The following is a 20,646-nucleotide window of genomic DNA, read 5'->3' as shown; positions in this document are numbered from 1 at the left end:
CTTAATTCTCTTTCAGGTAGACTGCTTATTTCCTCTTCATTTGTTTGTTCCGGTGGGTTTTTACCTTGCTCCTTCACCTGCTGTGTATTTCTCTGTCTTCTCATTTTGCTTATCTTACTGTGTTTGGAGTCTCCTTTTCATAGTTCCCGTTGTTTTTGGTGTCTGCCCCCAGTGGGTAAGGCAGTTCAGTGGGTTGTGTAGGCCTCCTGGTGGAGGGGACTGGTGCCTGTGTTCTGGTGGATGAGGCTGGATCTTGCTTTTCTGGTGGGCAGGACTTCATCCGTTGGTGTGTTTTGAATTGTCTGTGACCTTATTATGATTTTAGGCAGCGTCTCTGCTAATGGGTGGTGTTGTGTTGCTGTCTTGTTAGTTGTTTGGCGTAGGGTGTCCAGCACTGTAGCTTGGTGGTCGTTGAGTAGAGCTGGATCTTAACATTGAGATGGAGATCTCTGGGAGAGCTTTCACGTTTTGGTATTTCATGGTGCAGGGAGGTCTCTGGTGGACCAATGTCCTGAACTCGGGTCTCCCACTTCAGATGCTCAGGCCTGACACCCAGCCGGAGCTCCAAGACCCCATCAGCCACATGGCTCAGAAGAAAAGCGAGACCAAAAAAAATAAATAAAATAAAATAAAGTTATTAAAATAAAAAATAAAAATTTTTATTATAAATTAAAAAATAAAAATGTAATAAAAAATTTTAAATAGAAAGAAAGAAGAGAGCAACCAAAAGAAATCCACCAATGATAACAGCGCTAAAAACTATACAAAAAAAAAAATAATAAGGACAGACAGATCCCTAGGACAGATGGTAAAAGCAAAGCTATACAGAGAGAATCACACAAAGAAGCATACACATACACACTCACAAAAAGAGAAAAAGGATAAATATATATATATATATATATATAGAAAAAAAGAAAAAAGGGAAGAGAGCAACCAAATCAATAAACAAATCTACCAATTATAATAAGCTCTAAATACTAAACTAGGATAAACATAAAACCAGAAACAGATTAGATGCAGAAAGCAAACCCCAAGTCTACAGCTGCTCTCAAAGTCCACCTCCTCAATTTTGGGATGATTTGTTGTCTATTCAGGTATTCCACAGATGCAGGGTACATCAGGTTGATTGTGGAGATTTAATCCACTGCTCCTGAGGCTGCTGGGAGAGATTTCCCTTTCTCTTCTTTTTTCGCACAGCTCCTGGGGTTCAGCTTTGGATGTGGCCCCGCCTCTGCGTGTAGGTCGCCTGAGGGCGTCTGTTCCCGCTCAGACAGGACGGGGTTAAAGGAGCCGCTGATTCGGGGGCTCTGGCTCACCCAGGACGGGGGGAGGGAGGGGTACGGATGCGGGGCGAGCCTGCGGCAGCAGAGGCTGGCGTGATGTTGCACCAGCCTGAGGTGCGCCGTGCGTTCTCCCGGGGAAGCTGTCCCTGGATCATGGGACCCTGGCAGTGGCGGGCTGCACAGGCTCCTGGGAGGGGCGGTGTGGAGAGTGACCTGCGCTCGCACACAGGTTTCTTAGTGGCGGCAACAGCAGCCTTAGCGTCTCATGCCCGTCTCTGGGGTCCGCGCTGATAGCCGTGGCTCGTGCCAGTCTCTGGAGCTCGTTTAGGCGGTGCTCTGAATCCCCTCTCCTCGTGCACCCCGGCACAATGGACCCTTGCCTCTTCGGCACCTCCAGACTTTTCCCAGACTGCCTCCCGGCTAGCCGTGGACCACTAGCCCCTTCAGGCTGTGTTCACGCCGCCAACCCCAGTCCTCTACCTGGGATCTGACCTCCGAAACCCGAGCCTCAGCTCCCCGCGGCGGGGAAGCAGACAAGCCTCTCGGGCTGGTGAGTGCTGGTCGGCACCGATCCTCTGTGCGGGAATCTCTCCGCTTTGCCCTCCGCACCCCTGTCGCTGCTCTCTCCTCCGCGGCTCCAAAGCTTCCCCCCTCCGCCACCCGCAGTCTCCGCCCGCGAAGGGGCTCTTAGTGTGTGGAAACCTTTCCCCCTTCACAGCTCCCTCCCACTGGTGCAGGTCCCGTCCCTATTCTTTTGTCTCTGTTTTTCCTTTTTTCTTTTGCCCTACCCAGGTACGTGGGGAGTTTCTTGCCTTTTGGGAAGTCTGAGGTATTCTGCCAGCATTCAGTAGGTGTTCTGTAGGAGTTGTTCCACATGTGGATGTATTTTTGATGTATTTGTGGAGAGGAAGGTGATCTCCACGTCTTACTCCTCCACCATCTTGAAGGTCCCCCGCTTAGTAGGAAAATTTGAGCTGGAGAGGTGGATTTCATTGTGCATCAGTGGTTGAGTGAGACCATGAGGTGAGACAGGTATCTTAGACATCATGGATGGTGCTGAGAGCCTGGAGCCAAACTTAGCCAAAAGCCAACATGTAAGGGAATTAGAGGACCACAAGAAGCCCTCCGAAGAGACAGCAAAGGAGTAGGAAGAGGAAAGGTGTGGTCTCTTGACGGCCAAAGGAAGATGTGGTCACAGCATGGGACAAGGCTAGGCAGGCAAGGAGGAAGAGTGTCCCTTGGGGATGGTCCACCAGTGATCCATTGGTGACCTTGGCAAGAACAATCAGTGGAGTGTGAAAGCAGGAACTGGTGGTAGGGGTGGGCAGATGAAGGGTCAATGAGGGGAGTCCACCATGTCAGCCTTGCTCCATAGCAATTTGGCATCAGAGGCAGGAAATTGGAGAAAGGAGACCTTGAGAATCATTTAGGACAAAGTGAGGATTTGCATTCCAGTTTTTAAAAAATGAGAGACTTGAGCATGTTCAAATAATAAAAGTCACAAAGGAAAAGAAGTTGAAGATAGCAGATAGAAGAAATTAATCAGAGGTGGTAAGATGGGGATGGGAGGAATGCTGAGCACAAGACGGGGAGCCCTTTGACCAGAAGCGTGGCACATATTCCACCCTAGAGAGAGGACAAAAGGTTGAGAGCGTGGCTCTAAGCATGTGCTCAAAAGGTGAGGGAGCTTGTCTCAAATGACTCCTATTTTCCCTGTGCTGCAGAGAGATGTTATCTACTGAATCCATCTTGGGGAAGCAAAAGGATCAGAAGTCTAGGACAGGGGAGACAAGAAGCAGGCATGAGTGGGGTCCCTAGGGGGCTGGAGGACAGGTCGCTGACCTGTGTAGGGGTGTGGTTTCCAGGTATCTCCACAGTCCAGACATAGACAAAAAGAGGGCAGAAAGCTGGATGATATGGTAGTCAAAGTTCCCCCCTAGGTAGAGGGATGGAGGAATCATGAGTTGCAGCACAAAGGAAAAGTGATTCTATTGAAAATAATGACCAGAGAGTCATTGAAATGATGGGATTTTTATGTTTCAGGCTGGGGAACTCGGGAGTGGTGACAGGAGAGGCTGATGGGGAAAGGTAGAGGTATCTGGAAACAAGATGGTACCTCGAGTTTAAATAGGCGAGCGGACCTTGAGTTTGAACACACAGGGTGATTTGTATATTGCTGTATTTTCTCCTGCCATGCAGTTATCCATGGTGACTTTGGAGTTAGCAGGCTTCGGCAGGCTTGGTTTGACACTTAATGGTAACATAGCCTTGGCCAAATTACCTGACATTGTTAACTACCTTGACACTTAAAGGACCAGAGAGCATCTTCTCTAAAAGACCATTAGTTACAACTACTATAATACTACTATTACCATACGTCAAAGGCTGGGTTCCACTGCCCCACCGCACTGCCCACTCTCCGGGCCACACCAGACACCTGCTCTGATATCTAAGTGTATGAAGTTCTACTGGCCCCACGGTGCTGCATGAGGGCTGGGGTTGAGATGGCTGAGGAAGCACACGGAAGCAGCTACCATGGGAATCAAGATTCACTTCTCTGCAAGGAGGACTTAATCGACCCTTGTGCATTTCAACAGTCCCTTCCTGATGGTCATCAACTGCCCAGACGCCCAGAGCATCCTCTTTCTGGGCAAAGTTGTCAATCCTAATAAGCAATGAAAGTAAAATCACAATTTGCAAAGAAAACTGTACCAGGACTCGCAAAACAGATATGCCATACCCAACAGGTACTCTCTAAGTCCAGAATTCATTAACAGCAGCTTGTTCAGACCCATGTGTCCTAAGGTAAGCCCACAGCAAGCTGGTTTAAGAGTAACGCTGCACAGACTCATGGGCTATAAAGATAAGAGCCTTGACCTCTCATCTAGTTTATAAAATCTGACCACGCTTTCTAACTATCACCCTAAAGCCACTGTGAACTAACTCCAGCCAATGAAACCTTATATTTCTCCCAACTTCCCCATTTGAAACATTACTGAGATGCTGTCAAAGTGATAGTCCCTACCACTCAGCAAGTTTAATGAATCCCAGATCTGTGTGATACATGGGGTGCCTTGGTGGTCTACGTGAGGTACTGCAACATTAAGAAAGTCTAGAATTCCCTGCAGAGGAGGGAGTTGCCCAGCTAAGGTGCAGAGAACAGGAGAGCCAGGACATCAGGGCTCTAAGCCCAGCTGAGTTCTGGAATGCTAAGTGATCCTGGGAGCTGCTTTGTGCTCCCTGAGCCTCCGTCATCTGTGTGTGAAGCTCTGTAAAAACATGGCAGCCAGTAAAATGGTTAACGTTGAGTCCTCTTGGCTGCAATCCACCCCCTTCCTTGGACCCAGTGCTTTCTTTGCACGATTCAACACTACTCCGCCTAAATGGAACGGAACATAGTCAGGAGACAATCGTAGGAATTAAGGAGAAGAGGGTAGTAGACCGATCAGGGGTTATAGATGTGAAGGTAGAGAAAAAGGGACATTTTGAGACACAGTTAGGAGGTACCATGGATTGGACTGAGTAATCAATTATTCATGAAGAAATAAGGACAGTCTGTAGTAAAGGTGACACTCAGGTTGCCAGCTTGGGAGCTAAAGAAACTGGAGGGAGCCATTTAGAGAGATGGGTAACGTAGGGAGAGGATGATGATTTGTGAGCAAGAGGATGAGCTCCCGTATAGACCTGAGATGCCTGGCCGGCATCCGCAACGAAAAGAACAGGAAGCATTTGCTTCTACAGATCTGGCATTCAGCAAGGAAATCTGAGCAGGGCCTGGAAATCTGCTAATGCATAGGAGAGACGAGACTTCCTGGTGAGGACTCCCTCCTGGTGAGAGTGTGTAGAGAGGGGAGCCTGGGACCCCCTCATCAGGAATGACCACACTTAGGGGACAAGGAAAAGGAAGAGAGGACAGAGAAGGACTAGGAAAAGGGGTCACAGGGACACATGGGGAGAGAGGAAAAGGACAGTGCCCTCAGGATAGGCTGGACCTACCAAGTGGGGTCTTTGGCGGCTCACAGGATCAATGGCAGTTGAGACATGGGGGGAGGAAGCAGATTGTAGAGTCTCGAAGAGAATCCGTGGTGCACAGGGGTACAGCAAGGGGAGACATTTCTTTCTAGCCATTTGTCATCAAAGACAGAGAAACAAAGGGGAGCTGGAGGGGAAAAGAAAGGAAGACATATATTTTTGAAAACTGAAAGTTGAGTGAAAAGTGAGCATGTATAAATGTTGCTGATAAGAAGCCTAGAGGAAAAAAAATGGTTGACAAGTAATGGAAGGAAGATATTAATCAATAGCTAGTAATCAAGTTGTATTGCACATTGATGGGGCCTTGAGCTGCAGGGGACCTGCAGGGACAAGCAGTGTGAGGTTTCCTGTCTCATGGGTGGACAAGCACCTGGAGACCAGAGTCCAAGGGTCCTGGGAGATGCTGGGACGTAGAGGATCTTGGGAAGATCTTGGTCCACAGGGGCCCCTGGAGGGAGGGCTGACTTAGACTCTCTGACTAGCCAGGCTGAGTCTGCCTGGGGCTCAGCCCTGGGGTTGAGCTAGAGCAGGAAAACCAGAGAATTAAGGTCTGTCCCAGGAACCTCCTAGAGGCTTAATACAGCCAGTGTAGGGAAAGAGGCCACTTGTCCTTCACAATTCTACCTAAAAACATCTAGTGCGTTTGTTCCCTACGGCTGCTGTAACAAATTTACCACAAACTGGGTGATTTAAAACACATTCTGTAGGGCGGATTCCACTCTGCGCCTCTTACAGATCCTGCTGGCTGCCAGCAGTCCTTGGCTTGGGTCAGGCGCTCGCAGCAGGTGCACAAGGTACCGGCGCTTCTGTTCAGACAGGCTGTCTGCTAGATGATCCTCTCATCTGGTCATGACTCCGCCCCCCACCAGGCTCTGGGTTCAGTCCTGACTCCACCACCTACCAGCTGCTTGACCTTGGGCAGCTCCCTCACCTTCCCAAGCCTCTGTTTTCTTCTCTGTCAAATGGGACTGTGAAAACAGTGCCTTCCTTCCTCACTGGGCTGTGGTGAGGATGAAAAAAATATTCTGTAAATTGGGAGAATTTGAAAAAGAATAGATACATGTATGTGTATAACTGATGACTTTACTGTACACCTGAAACTAAAACATTGTTAATCAATTGTACTCCAATATAAAATTAAAAGTTAAAATAATTGATTAATTAATTAATTTAAAAAAGAGGTCATGACCCTGAAGCATTTGCACAGTGCCTGGCACAGAGCAGGCACACCGAGAATTAGTAATATCACTCATTACTATTACTTTTGTCATTGTTGTTGTCCTTTCCTGCCCCTGTTTCCAGACCAAGGAGCCCCGAGGATGGAGATCCCTCGGTAGTGGCCGCTGATCACCGTGCTCATGGCTGTGGCTCACTGTCTGGCCCTGGTTAACCAAGAGGATCCTCATCTCACCAACCCCAGCCCCCAGGACAGCCTTGGACGGCCCCAAAATCTCCGAGAGCAACATAGGCTTTGCCTTCCGCCTCTACAGGCATTTGGCTTTGGGTGCCTCTGGATAGAACATCCCCTTCTCCCCAGTAACCATCTCTTTGGCCTTGAACATGTTCTTCCTCGGAGCCCCAACATCCAGCAGGACCCACCTCTTGGAGGGCCTGGTTCAACCTCCCCGTGGGGTCCAAGGCCCAGATCCAGGATTGCTTCCAGGATCTGCTGCTCAGATACCCTGACCGTGGGCCGGTGCACGTTTAATGGCCCGGGCCCCTGGAGGCCATGCAGTAACAGGTGGAGGCCCAGAAAAGCATCCACAAGCATGCAGAGGCAGATCCAGGGGAAGTTCGAGGCCTGCGTGGAAGAGCTCGGGATGACACCACAGCCGTCCTGGAGAATCACGTGCTCCTCAGAGGTGAGAGAACATATATCCAATGTGGAAACTTCATCTCGGAATCAGGGTTGCAATACACCACAACCCTAAGTTTCCACAGCATCTGAGAAGCCTCCCTTGCTGACTTAGACATAGGAGGCAATCAATAATTGTCTGCCCACTGAATCCTTGATGTATCTGCTTGCACACCTCCAGTGATGGGGAACTCATCATCTGTCCCATTTTATTGCTACTTGTTGAGTTTCTTTCCAAGAAGTATTTTGCACCTTCAGTGTGCATGACAACTGCCTGGGGAGATTGTTTAAAATCCTGCACTTACCCCAGGAGATTCTGATTTAGGGCAGGGGGAAGTCAGGGACACTGCATTTAAGCTCTCCTTCCTTCCCCTCTCTGGTGATTCTTCTGCAGGAGGGCTGTGATCTCCACTTGAAGTAACCCTGGAAGCAAGCACTAAATTAAGGGGCATGAGTCCCCTTCCTCTGGCAGGTCCCAGGAGGCACGGGTTAGAACAGGAAGAATCCCAAAGCCTCAAGGTCTTTGATTTCCTCCAAAAGAGCCAAGAAGATTGTATGCTTCCCTCCTTAACCACGCTCTTAATTCAGCATTGAATTCATTCTCCTCATATTTGTACAGTGCTCTGTGGGTCTCAAGTGGTTTTGATGGCCACAGTCTCTTTTGACCTTCTCACCCGTTTGAAGCTGATAAGGCTAAAATTAATGGTCCTATTATACAGAGGAACAGACAGATTATTTTTTAAAGAAGAAAAGTTATATCCTGAGCCAGTAAGGCATTACTCATATACACACCTACGAACACTTGTCATGTGTTATATGTAAGTGTTTACACATGCACACGCACACACAATCTAAGTATGAAGGCTTTATTATCATGCCAGGCATGGGACATTATTAATTTTTATTGAATTATCTTCACATCCCAACAAGGTAGACTGTTGCGTCCATTAAGAGAGAAGAAAACTGAGACACCAAAATTAGGTAACTTGCCCCAGATCTGAAAGCCTGGCAGAGCCTCATCTTCAGATCCACACCTACATTCAGAGCAGCTTGTACCACAGTGATACACATTTTCCTCTAAAATTAACCACCTTCCAGAGAGGCTAAGGAGACCACAGAGAACAGTAGTATTTACATATTATAATACTATTACGCTATTGTAAAATATTCATCCCCATTTTACAAACAAAGAGACAGAAGCTCAGGGTGATCAGGGGCTCAGCACCCCCAGGGTCACACAGGTAATAAAGGACAGGTCAGGAGTCAGTTATGGAGCCAGGCTTGATGTGCAGAGTGTAGACTCCACATTCCCGTGGGCTGCCAAAAGGGTGACCCCCTGCCTGTTCTCAATTCTCTCCAAAGGTGACATTGATGTTTGTCTTCACCTCGGGGTGTGTTGTTTAATCCCCACATATTTGCAATTTTCCAAAGCAAACCTCTGAAAAAATAACAAAGCTGGAGGCATCCCATTTCCTGATTTCAAACTATATGACGAAGCTATAGTAATCAAATAGTACGGTACTGGCATAAATACTCACATAGATGAAAGGAACAGAATAAAGAGCCCAGAAGTTGACTCTTGCACATACAGTCAATTAATATTTGACTAGGAATCAAAAAACCAATCAATGGGGAAAAGATATTCTCTTCAAAAAATGGATTTGGGAAACTAGATAATCACATGCAGCATCCCTGCTGGGTGTGCAGCCCCAGGTTAGGGATGGCGTCAAGTCACCTCTATTAACTGTCCCTTAGGACTTGTGCCATGCTGCAGCCCTGGTGCCTGTCGCCCCACCTCCTGAATCTTTCCTAAGGTCACACAAACGGGCCCAAGGTTACAGGGTCTTTAAAGCACACAAGCCAATTCCAGCCCAGCTGTCACCACCCTGAAGGCTAAACTCCAGAAAGGCCGTCTGCACCCCCTCTTGCTCTCCCTCTCTCCCCCTCCAGCCCAGGGCAGGCCTCCCCTCACTCTGTTCACCCTGCCCTTGCCCCATCCCCTGTGGCTTTAGATCACTGCATCCCATGGACCACTGATCCTTCCCTTACCCCTAAGTCCCCTCCTCTGTCCCCTGGGTACCTCTCCTGTGGTTCTGGGGTGACAGCTTTCCTCCCATGCCACTCCCTCCTCCCCACTCTGTTCCTTCTCCTTGGTGCCCCGCCCTTTCGGGTGCCCTCCCCTTCTCACCCCATGGCACTCAGCTTAGGGGACCTCCTCCCCTCAGCGCTCACCTGCCCATCCTGGGGGACGAATCCTCATGCTTCCCTCTAGCCCTGATTCTTGCCTGAACTCCCCTGAGCAGATCCCTTGGCTGCCTCCTGGCAACCACACATCTGGGATCTGAATGTGAGGGTGTCCCCTTCCCTCCTCCCAACCTGCTCCTCCTGCCGGGGGTCCTCCTCAGGGGATGCTCTGTCATCATCCAGAAGCCAAACCCAGATGCGGGTTATTTTCCCTTCTTCCCCACGTCCACTCACAGAAACGTGGGTTCTCTTCACAGCCTTCCACTCATCCCTGCTCTCCCTCTCCATCCTGGGCTTTGGCCACATTTCTTGCAACATCCCCTTTAATGTCCAGCCTGCATCCCTCTCCTGGCCCTGAATTGCTTCTCTACACAGCAGCTGGAGTCATTTTTCTACTATGCCAATCTGCTCAGAGAGACTCTCTTTTTCAATTCCTTTAAAGCTGCCTAGGACTCTACGGAACCTTTCCAGCATCCTTACTGAGCTGCCAGGCCCCCAGTGGTCCAGCGGTTCCATCATGGCCCCTTCACCTCTGCAGGCCCTCCACTTCCTGCTCCAGGTCTGCCCAGCTTCCTTCGGTTTCTTGAAAATGTTTTCTCACTCTTTCTCTTGCCAAGGACATTCTCCTCTCTGTTTACCCTACCACGTTTTATTCTTCCTCTGATGGCAGCACAAAAAGCACCTCCTCCAGGAATGCTTCGCTGACTTCCCAGGCTCAGTTTGATCCTCTTCTATCAGCCTCCAGAGCCTTGTTTCATCATCCATGCTTCGCATCAGTTCCTCAGTCCCATGAGGGTCACTGCTGTGAAAATCTTTGAGGGCAGATTCATTCTGTTGTTTAAAGTGCTCCTCTGATCCAGGAGGTTGGGATAACATCCTGCCGGCAATATTCAGTAGCTGTGTGGCCTTGGGGGAAATTGCTGAGCCTCTCTGTTCCTCAGTTTCCTCATCGGTAAAATGGAATGAGTAACAGCACGTATCTCATGTAATCATTTCAAGGACTAAACGGGTTATTCCAGGTAGAGGTCTTAGCAGGCTGCCTGGCAGAGAGATCTCAACCGTTCAGTTGTGGGTGACGTCATCATTTACGCCAGGAGCTGTTCTCCCTGGAGATCACACAGACCCTGATCACATCAGGGGGATGAAGAACCAAGTGGGTTCCTTTTATTGCAGGTGTGTGTTTATTGACCTTTTGCTCCTGTACTCCCGTTCTGGCTGCTGAGGGGGATCCTCTGTCAGGGGAGGATGTGGAACTCGTCAGGTGGTGGAGGAGCTCATCTGAGAACCTGGAAGTAGCTGGTTTCCCAGGTTGAGGTGCTGGGGGGCAGCAGGGGAGATCCTGGGCAGGAAGGCCCAGTTCAACAGGGATTCAGGGGCTGTGCCAGAAGAGGTCAGCGTCGGAGTCCCTGCATGTCAGCACGATGGCACATCCTGGGCCCTGGGGGATGGAAGAGTGAACCTGGACCTCGAGCCAGAGCCCCAGGAAGTGGGCATCGGGTAGCAGGGGCCCCTCCCAGCCCTGGGCCTGAGGTCCAGTGGGCTTGGTCACAAGCACAAAGCCTGCTCCTGGGCTGGCTGGTGAGGCTGAGACAGAGGGGCCCAGAGTCTGGGGCGGGCTGAATGTGTGTGGGAAGTCGGGGGGCTTGGCCTCGGGGCCCAGGCAGTGGCAGGAGCATGGAGTCAGGCAGATCAGCATGGAGACACACAGGAAAGAGTCCAGTCCAAGGAAGGTGGTTTATTGCTTTCGTGGGGCTCAGAGCCTCCTTCTAACCAGGGCACAGACTTCCTGGGCACGTGAAACCCCCAGCAGAGTCACTGTCACCTTCCCAAGGGTGAGCAGGTGGGACCAGGCAGGGGGCTCCTTGGGGCACAGGGGCCAGGCTGCCCCCAGGGAGCTGGGCACACAGCTCCTTAGTGAGGACACCCGCCACTCAGTGGAGAGCTCTAGGCTTGACTGGGGTTGGTGACTTTGCCCAAAAAGGTGATGCTCTGGGTGTCTTTACTGAGTGTGGGAAACATAAAGGGCCTGTTGAAATGCATAGTGACCACTTCTCCAGTCTTGTAGATCAAGTTGCTTCCCGTGGCGGCAGCTCCTTCCATGCCCTCCTCGTCCACGTCAAGCACAGTGCTGTGGACCACCGGGGGGACACCAGAGCCTTACCCACCAGGGAAGGGGCGGGTGGGAGGTGCGCAGCTGCCTGAGTACCTCTAAGGGGGCTGACATTCATCCACCTTCTGCCGCTGGCTGTCCCTGTGCTGTCAACCTGTTCAACTTGTTTGTTTCTCCCAACAAGCCTGTCAGCCGGTTCATAGTCGTGATGCACAGATGTGCAAAGTGCAGTCAAAGGCTGGGAGTGCTGGGCCCAGGGTCAGAGAGGAAAAGAGCAGGGGTTCCCTGATCTGGGTCCCTCTCTGTCTGAGTCCAAAACACCCCCCATTTTAGGGGAGAGGGGCAAGGGAAGGCATTGTTCTCACAGGCAACTGTCCACAGTCCCTCCATGTTGAAGCAGCAGATGGGTGGGCACTGCTTTTGCTCATCTCCTGCCCCAGTGGAAATGTCCCTGAGCCCTCGGCTACTTTGCGGAGGATGTGGCTTCCCATCCCTGGTCCCCACAGGCCCCTTGGCACATGCGCCTCCTTTACCAGGTCCTTTGGCAGGTGGGGTGCAGGGGAGACTGCAGGGCTGCCCAGCCTCCCCCATTCACTCTGACTTCTCTGCTTCTAGGATCACACACAGTACCAGGGGCCCTGGTGTTCTTGTCCTGTGCTTTTCGTGTATTTCCATCACGACAGCCCTGTAGCTGTTGCTAGCACCTGTAACCTCTTACCTGCTCTGCTAGGCATAGCACAGGAGCCAAGAACTATCACGTTCCTTTTAAAGATGAAATGTTGGAGGGATGCAGAGTTTAATTATTTCCCTCTATAGGCAGTGAAAGATGGAGCTTGACATGGGGGTGCATGGCTGATTCCATCCCAGGTCCTTTCCAGTGACAGGCTTCTGTGTCACATTATATTTCAGGGAAGGTGTGAACCTGACCCCACCATGATTGTAACCCAGCTCTCCTGGGCTTGGGGAGTCCCAAGGAGGGTGAGTGAGTTACAAGAAATGAAATTATTTTGCAAATTCAAGATTACCTGACATCTGCCTGGCCTCCACCTTTCTCGCTCCGATTAGGAGGATGAATTGTCCAAAGTTTAAAGACTCACCTCGGAAACCACCAGATTGCTGGTCCCTGTGACTCCTGACAGGTCAGCCCTGTTGACCTGTGAAGACTTTCCTAAGGCCAAGCCGGAAGAGTAAGTCTCTCAGCTCATAGTCACTGGAGATGGAAAATTTTGGCAGGTAGAGTTCATCTACCCATCTAGGAAATGAGAAAAATAAACTTGAACTTCTGCTTGAAAAGATGCCCGCCTTTTCCCACCTCACAGCTTGGTCTTCTGTGGTTTCCGCTCCAGCTACCCCCTTCTCCCTGGAATAAGGACTCCTCTCCTCAGTTTCTAGACCCCTCGGGGTAACTCTCCTTAAGTCGTTAATTATCCATCACGTCGGCAGGAATCTAACGAGTCAGGCAGTGCGCCAGGGCTGGGGCTGGGGTGGTGCCCACGTCTGGCCCTGCTTCTCCCTGGAAGCCCACAGGGCACGGGAAACACCCTCTTCCAACAGGGATTCCACAGCTGCTGGGAGACTGTGCTGGGGCAGCTGCTCCACAGGCACCGGGAAGGCTTCCTGCAGGAGGTGGCATGGACCCTGAGTCCCGGAGGAGGGGAAGGAGCTGACTGGATGAAGAGGAGTCCAGGAGGCAGGAGGATGCACTTGCAGGAAAGAGGGAGGCAAGAGGGTCACAGAGGTGAGGGGCTGGGCAGGGGCTTGGGTGGCTTTTGGAGGGCTGGGGGCTGCATTCAAGAGACTTGGAGACATAAATGAAAAAGCTGAAGGATCCCATCTTACCTCCATAGTGAGCTCCTGAAGGGCAGGGATGCATCTGCTTCTGAGCAGAGGTGGCAGCAGGTTCTTGGAGCAACAGATGCCTCCTCTCTCTTTGTCTCTATTTCCCTTAAGACTCTTGTCAGGGTGTCAGCTCTTACAGATGCCAAATACGAGGAGGCTGTGGCTCCCATTAAATGTTGAGTCCCTTGGGAGCAGGGAGGTACCTACTCCTCCTCATGGGCCATCTTTCCTCCCTCCCTCCCTCCCTCCCCTTTATCCATTCATTCAACAGATCCTTAGTGAGCGCCCCCCATGGGCCAGGGATGTGTAGATGCTTGTTCCCCCAGTGCTTGTAAATCAAAGATGTCCCATGAATATTCTATCCATTTACAACTCTTCACTGAGCCCCTGCCCTGTGGTAGCTCTTGGTACTGGAGGAAGGAAAGGGTTGGGAAGGGAGTACGTGCAGGGACAGGGTGGGTCCCCATGTCCTGGGGTCTCCTGGGATCTGCAGTGAGGAGGGGCTGAGAGTCAGGCAGCCCCAAGGCGTCCGGTCCCCTGGACAGGAGTTGGGGAAGGGATTGCAGCCTCAATGTCACGTCTAGGCAGGTCTCTCGCCCCTTGCGGTTTGTAAAGTGCCCTCCACACCCATTCCCCCCGTGGATCTGCAGGACCTCCCACTCAGGACAGTGGGGCAAGGACGCCCCTCTCCTCTCAGTAGGGAGCTGAGCCCCAGAGAAGCACAGGGAGTGGCCGGGGGAGTGTGAGCCGGCGAGTGGGACCCTGGGTCTGGGGCTCCCCCGCCCCTGTGCAGCAGCCCACACACCCTCCCCTAGGCCCCCCGCAGACACTGCGCCCAGAAGTGCCTCTCCCTCTGCCGTCCCCCTTGTTATTGGTCTCCTGAATTCCATGTCCTGGCCTGTGTGTCTGCCCTCAGTTTATCCAGAACCCGACCCCTTCCCGCCCTTCCCGGTTCCTCCTGGTCCACCCCCAGTGGTTCCCCTGGGTGAGTGCACTGGGCTCCCGGCTGGTCTCCCTGCCTCCATGCTGGTCCTCAGCTGTCTGTTCTCCATTCGGCAACCTGGGAGATCCGTTTAAAACATGACTCAGATCGTCCACTCTTTGGCCCCAAAACCTTGTGAGGAGTCTCTATTTCCCTTAGAGGGGGGCGAGTCGAGGGGTCTGCAAGGCTCCAAGTGACCTGACCCCACCCTGGGGTCCTGGTCTCTCCCAGCTTTCCCTCTCACTCCCTCTGCCCTGCTGCTCTGGCCTCACCAACCCTCTCCCACACCGGGCTCCCTCCGGTCTTACAGGTTTTGCACGGGCTGTTCCCTCAGCCAGGAATGCTTTTCCCCACCATGTTCACATGGCTCAGTCCCTCACCTCAAGCATCACCTAAGGGCCTCCCTGCTTACAATCACAAACTACTTGTGGATCCCATTTTTCTCGTGATTTTGCTGTGCTTTACTATCCCCACCTCCCCATTTCTCCCCTCTCAAAGTACCAAATAATTTAGTATATTTATTTCCTGTCTGTCTCCTCCAACTACAAAGTAAGTGCCATTAGGGCAGGGAATTTACTGTTTTATTCGCTGACCTACCCTCAGAGTCTAAATTAGTCCCTGAGACATAGCTTGATCTTAATTAATTCATTCAATCAGTGCTGAACGGTTGAATGAATAAATGAGTGAATTAATGTTTAGTCAGTGCAAAGCTGTTGCTCAGTGTCTGTCTCACCTGAGCCCCTCACTGATCCCAGTCCCATCTGCCCCCCTCCACCTGCAAGAGGTGGAGCCACGGAGAGAACAGCATGAGTGTCGGGGGTTGTGTGAGGATCCCCATGACTCAGCGCATGTTAGTGTCAGAGGAACCCTGAGCCCCGCCCCCTCTGATGTCATCATCTTAGAGAAGGAACAGTTCAGGCCCAGAGCCACGCAGGCAGCCAAGGGCAAGGTCACCCTTGGACGGGCCCTCCCACCTCTGCCCCTGCCCCTGGACATTACTGAGGCCCGGGGACTGGGGGTCCGGAGTCCAGGAAGAGGGGGAACGGCCGAGAGCGCAGGTGGGCCCACAGTTCCGGGTCCTGGGGACAGTCACCTGGGCTGCAGGGAGTCTCTCCACCTCCTCAGCGTCTCTGGGAGCAGCTTGGCCTCCACGTCCTGCATTTTGCCCTCGTCAGGGAGGATGAAGGGCGCGCTGTCGTCGCTGGTGTACTTGAGCTCCGCCGCGGGGCAGGCAGCTCCTCGTCCCGGAAGTAAGGTGTTTCCAGGCCCCCCGTGGTCATCACGGGCACCTCCACTGTCCTGTCCTCGCTCACGTGGAACTCTGACTTATAAGTACAGCTGGGATCAAAGGGCTTCTTCCACTGGGCTAGAGGTGGAGGGACAGGTGAGGGGTCGGTGGTGCAAGAGCCACTGGCCACTGCCTCCTCTGCCCTGGTCCCTGAGCGGGGAAGACCCTCCCCACACCAGCAGCCCCCCACGTGCCTCTAGGGATGGCCCTGCTAGGTTTGCACATATACCTGGGCAGGTGGGTAGGCCCTTGGGGACGGGGGTGAGCCCACAGGTCTGGATTGCGAATGGGGACATGAAACAAACCTGGTTAATTGTGCTACGTGAGAAATCAACAGGAACAGGACAGGGCAAGGGAGAGATGGGATGAGGCTGGGCCTGCGGAGAAATGGGGGCTCCTGGTCCTTAAAGGGAGTAGTGTTAGTGACCAGTGGTTAGTCGCTGGCTTTGCAGGGAGGGCACATGTCCCCGCAGCCTTGTGAGCCAGGCTGAAGCAGGAGCCACATGGGGACCAGGAGGGCAGGGTGGGGTCAGTAGAGGAGAGGGCTGGGGTCTCCCTGTGAGAGGATGGAGCATTCAGTGATGGGGGCTTCTTGGGGAGATTAGGGCCCTGGGGCTTCATGGAGTGTGTATCCACCCCTGCTTCCTGCTTTGTTTCCACCCCTGCCTGTGTCCCCAGAGTTAGAGGCAGGAGCAGAGGGAACGCCAGGCTGGCTGGGGTGCCCCTGGTGGGGAGATCTGGGAGGAGAAAGTCCTAGACCAGGGCAGTGTTGTACGAGAGGAAAGTACAGGAGCTTGAAAGAACAAACATAGCAGGACAGGCCTGGATTAGTTTTCCAGAGAAATGGGATTCTATGCCTTCATTTACAGAGGAAAACACAGACCCAGGAGGGCTGGCCATGGCTGCATCCAGGGACTGCCAGCACGGGGCTACCTTGTCTCCCCAGAGCTGGTGTCTCGTAGGTACATGACCACCCCCTGACTCAGTGATCATTCCTTCTGTCTTTATCTATGTTGTGTCCCTATCTGCACTGCTGGCTCTATGTGTGAAATCTTTCTGCCTTCACTCTGATCCTTATGAGTTTTCAGGCTGAGGTTTGCAATCTTGAGTTTCTATCAATGGGACTGGGCACTGGGCCAGCTGGAATCTGGAAAAGAGTCTTTCCTGGATGCTGTCCTCTGAGTCTTCCCTCAGATGATGGCCTTGCCAATTCCACCCTCCTAGTCATAAACGAGCACAACTGAAGTTCCTTGTGTTGGCCAGGCTGCTCAGAGGCTGTCACACTGTGAAGACGGCCACCAGCCTCACCTCAACCACCAGAGACTAAGTCCCCTTAGACAGAGCCCGTCAGACACAGCCCACAGTGTACACAGCTGAGGCCTTCCTGAGCGTGTCCGAAAGCATCTCAACAGGGAGGAACGTGGAGTTCCCGGCCACCCCGGAGAGAGCTGAGAGGAAAACGCCTTCCTTCTGGCAGCCAGGCAAGTTTAAGTCAGAATAAAAAGTCTCCCTCTGGCTCAGACAAAGGGTTAGTGGCTCCCCTGCACTTATGTCCCGCATAGTCAGCTGTGATTGAGAAAGCCCCGAAATAGACAAAGCCTATGATCGGGGCAGAGCCTTGGAGCCCAAGCCCCCCTCAGCCGGGAGCAGCCTGCTCTATAATGTTTTACCGAATGACACAGTTGGCAGACGCTGGACAGAAATAGCCCTGAAGACACAAAACCAAAAGTGTGTTTCCTTTTGAATTAAACAGGGTACCCACCTTTAAAGTAGATGTAATTCACCAGGACCATCACTGTGCTCTGGGAAACATTTTTGAACAACTCCACAATTTTCCCCTGCGTTTGATTCCTCACATAGTCATTGATGAGCTTCTTGGCAGTGTCGGAATCCCGGAGGTCGGTGGAGAAGGCCTTACAAGACTTGAAGCAAGTCTTGTAATTGTTACGAATTTCCCCAATGGAGAAACTGGGCCCAGAGAGGGAAAGGGGCTTTTCCAAGGTCACCCAGCAAGCGAGTGGAGGAGCAAGGGTAAGAAGCCTGGGGTGCCTGGCTCCGAGGGAGAAGCTGGTGATGGGTGTGAGGTGCTGTCCAGTGAGAACCCATCCCCCTCCTGCTGGCGGAGCAGCCACCGTCAGAGGGGACTAGGAAGCAGGGACTCCGTTTCCACTATGTTCCTTCTCTGTCCCCCCAGGACGGAGCCCTGGACTGAGTCAGAGGGCACAGCACCTCTCCTGGCCTCTTGATGACAAGCGTGTGACCTTAGGGAGGCACTCACACCGTGGTGCCGGGTCACAGTGAGGGTTCAGTGAGAGAGGCCACCACAAGCAGTGGGGACAGCGCTGGAGCCTACGTGGTCCTGATAAGTGTTGGTGTAAAGATCAAAGGAGGGTAGAGTGTTCTTTTCAGCCCCTGGCAGGTGGACACATGGTGGTTGATTCCACCATAAACCTGTAAAGCCTCCTAGTGGGGAGAAGCAGTGTGGTCTCAGAGTGCCAGGCTCTGGACAAGGATTCCATTTTGACCCCTTGTGAGTGCGGTGTGGTGACAAACAAGTGCCTGAGCCTCTCTGAGCCTCAGTTCCCATCTCTGTCCATGTTGAATGGCTCAGGTGACATAAAGTATGAAGGTGCTGGGCTCATAAGAGGAGTTCCAGAGGTGTCACCTCCTCCACATGCCACCCTCTCCAGGACCCTACAAGCCAGAGCTGTGATCCCTGAAGACAGGGAACAGAGGACAGAGCTACTGCATGAAAGTCCGAGAGAGGCTGAGTTCAGAGCTGGAGACCTCAGCAAACAGGACTGTTTACCTGCAGCCTCTGGCCCCTCATCTCAGAGTCCAGAGGAGAAAGGGCTGCTGGGGGGGAGGGGAGGAGAGAGGAAGAGAGAGAGAAAAGGGGCAGAGGAGGGGGAGGAGAGGGAAGGGGAGAGGAGGAGGGGGTGAAGGGGAGGGAGCCGAGCTGAGGCCAGTGGAAAGGCCTTAGGACAAGCCTGGGGACAGAGGCGATCAATTGCCCCAACTTTTAGTTTACTCAGGGCCAATGCAACCGTTTCTTTCAAAACGAGTTAAACGTTTTCCTCCAAAATTATTCCTGGAGAAATAGTTCTTTTTTTATTGGGCTGGATTGGAGAGCTGGCTCTGTTTCTGAGCAGTCTGTCTTTTCAGTTGCTGGACAGATGCACCCTCCTGTCTGCTTGACCGGGGGCCCTATAGGGACAGTGGAGCCCAGGAAACTCCCCTAGCGACCCCACAGCCTCTGCCCAGAGGGACACTGTGCACTAATTCCATCCACCCGTCTCTCTGAGAGCATCACCTGTGCCAGGCAAGGAGACGCACTGCACGGCCCTCAGGGAAGTTCTGACCCTGACGGTGGATGCACAGCTGTATGGGGTGCACAGCTGGCTCGAATCAGAATCCCACAGAGTCAAAGGCCGAAATGTCCCCAGAAACCCTGGTAGCATGTCCCTCCCTTTGCAGGATGAAAACTGAGACCCAGAGAGAGGACGGGTCTTCCGAGGGGGCAGAACGCTCCCAGCATCGGACATCAGTCCCCCCACCTCCCTCCTGCCTCACGGTCCACAGGCCCCGTACAGGGTCCTAGAGCCACCCTGGAAAGGGGGTCCCTTTGCTCTCAGTGTGGGAGCATCACGGATTAACTGCCTGGGAGAGCGGGATGTGGGGAGTGGATCCAGAGCCGCCACCTGCCTGGGATGCTGGATTTTCATGGGTGCTGCTGTCTATTTATCCCGCAAAGATCTCCTCCCCTGCTTGGGAAATGTCTGCGGGGACAACACCGTGTTCTGTCCTCAGACTGGAAATGGGCAGATGACCATTCCTGGTAACAGGATTTATTACATCTATTTGAGCAACCTTGTTACAGAAATCGCTAACTTTTTGTCTCTTAAAAGAAAACTGAAAATAAACAAATAAAAAAAATTTCCCTTGAGAGTGTTTTCTCCTGTTAAGAAAACTCATTTAAGTATGTGTGAAAGCTCAGACTATAAAAATAAGGGACACTGAAAAATATCCCTGATTATGGATCTTTAAAAAAATATATTGGTCTCGTTAGTTTTCCCCATGTTTATGATAACTTCACTGAAGACCACATAAAACCCCAGAGAATATAGAGAAGGACATTGGGAAATAGTCCCTAGAATTGTGTCACTCTGGGACAGCCCTACCAAACCTTATGTTGTGTTTCTTTTATAAGTCACTTTTCTTTGATTTGTGTATGTGTGTGCACCTGTCTGGATGTGATAGGAATGTCCAAACACAAACTCAGGTATGTTTTTCATAGGTAATGCACTTTGTCTACAGCTCGATTTACATTCCCAGAGAGGGAGCGTGGGCCCGAAGGCCTCAGTGCTGAGGGCTGAGAGCACAAGTGTCAGGGTTCTCTGGTCTCTGGCGCCATCTGTCTTTGGAGGCCTGCTGTGTCTGGGCCTTTGTCCTTACCCCTTCACTATTGGTTCACCCTAAGAGCTGGTTGACCTTCATCCCTGGCCTGGAGGTCTACTTAGATTTTTCTTTGAGCTAATCCCAGGCCTTTCTAGAGCTCAAGGGAAAATCCTTCCCTTTTACCCCTCTTAGTCACAACCCTCCCTCCATGACAACCCTTGACACAGCTCTGTGACCCCTGGGGCTTCCACCAAGCATAGTTTGGAAACCACTGGCTTAGTGGTGAGGGTATGGCTTTAGCTTGAATACCTGAATCAAGAAAGTACTACTCACCAGGTGTGACCTCAAACAATTTACCATAAATCCCTCAACATTAATCTCCTTGCCTCTGAAATGCAGATACAAAATTTCCCTGACTGAGTTGTCTATAAATATTAAGTGTAATAATACTAAATGTAAGCTCTAGTAGGATAGGATTTGGTTGGAGGGTTGTACAGCGCTTCCCTCTTTTACTACTTAGTAAATATTTGTTGACTGTAAAGCATTGATGTGACTAAAAAGATTTTGGTCCCATCCTTCCTGAAATGACAATTTATGTCCTTTCAAACACCA

At 51.7% G+C, this 20,646-nt stretch overlaps 1 protein-coding gene across 1 annotated transcript; it reads right to left on the bottom strand.

Moving 5' to 3' along the window:
- Positions 1 to 11,361: 11,361 nt before the first annotated feature.
- SERPINA3 (serpin family A member 3) lies at positions 11,362 to 20,133 on the bottom strand (the record flags this gene model as incomplete). Its single annotated transcript, XM_081228310.1, is given in 9 exon segments — positions 11,362 to 11,556; positions 12,625 to 12,681; positions 12,683 to 12,779; positions 15,442 to 15,580; positions 15,583 to 15,714; positions 17,399 to 17,604; positions 19,286 to 19,362; positions 19,364 to 19,415; positions 20,111 to 20,133. Coding segments are annotated over 9 exon segments (978 nt in total).
- Positions 20,134 to 20,646: the final 513 nt, after the last annotated feature.

Source organism: Mesoplodon bidens, assembly GCF_964165515.1.
Source record: "Mesoplodon bidens genome assembly, chromosome: 3".
NCBI classification, from domain to species: domain Eukaryota; kingdom Metazoa; phylum Chordata; class Mammalia; order Artiodactyla; family Ziphiidae; genus Mesoplodon; species Mesoplodon bidens.
The sequence above is the reverse complement of the archived record's forward strand: the minus strand, read 5'-3'. Positions and strand labels throughout refer to the sequence as shown.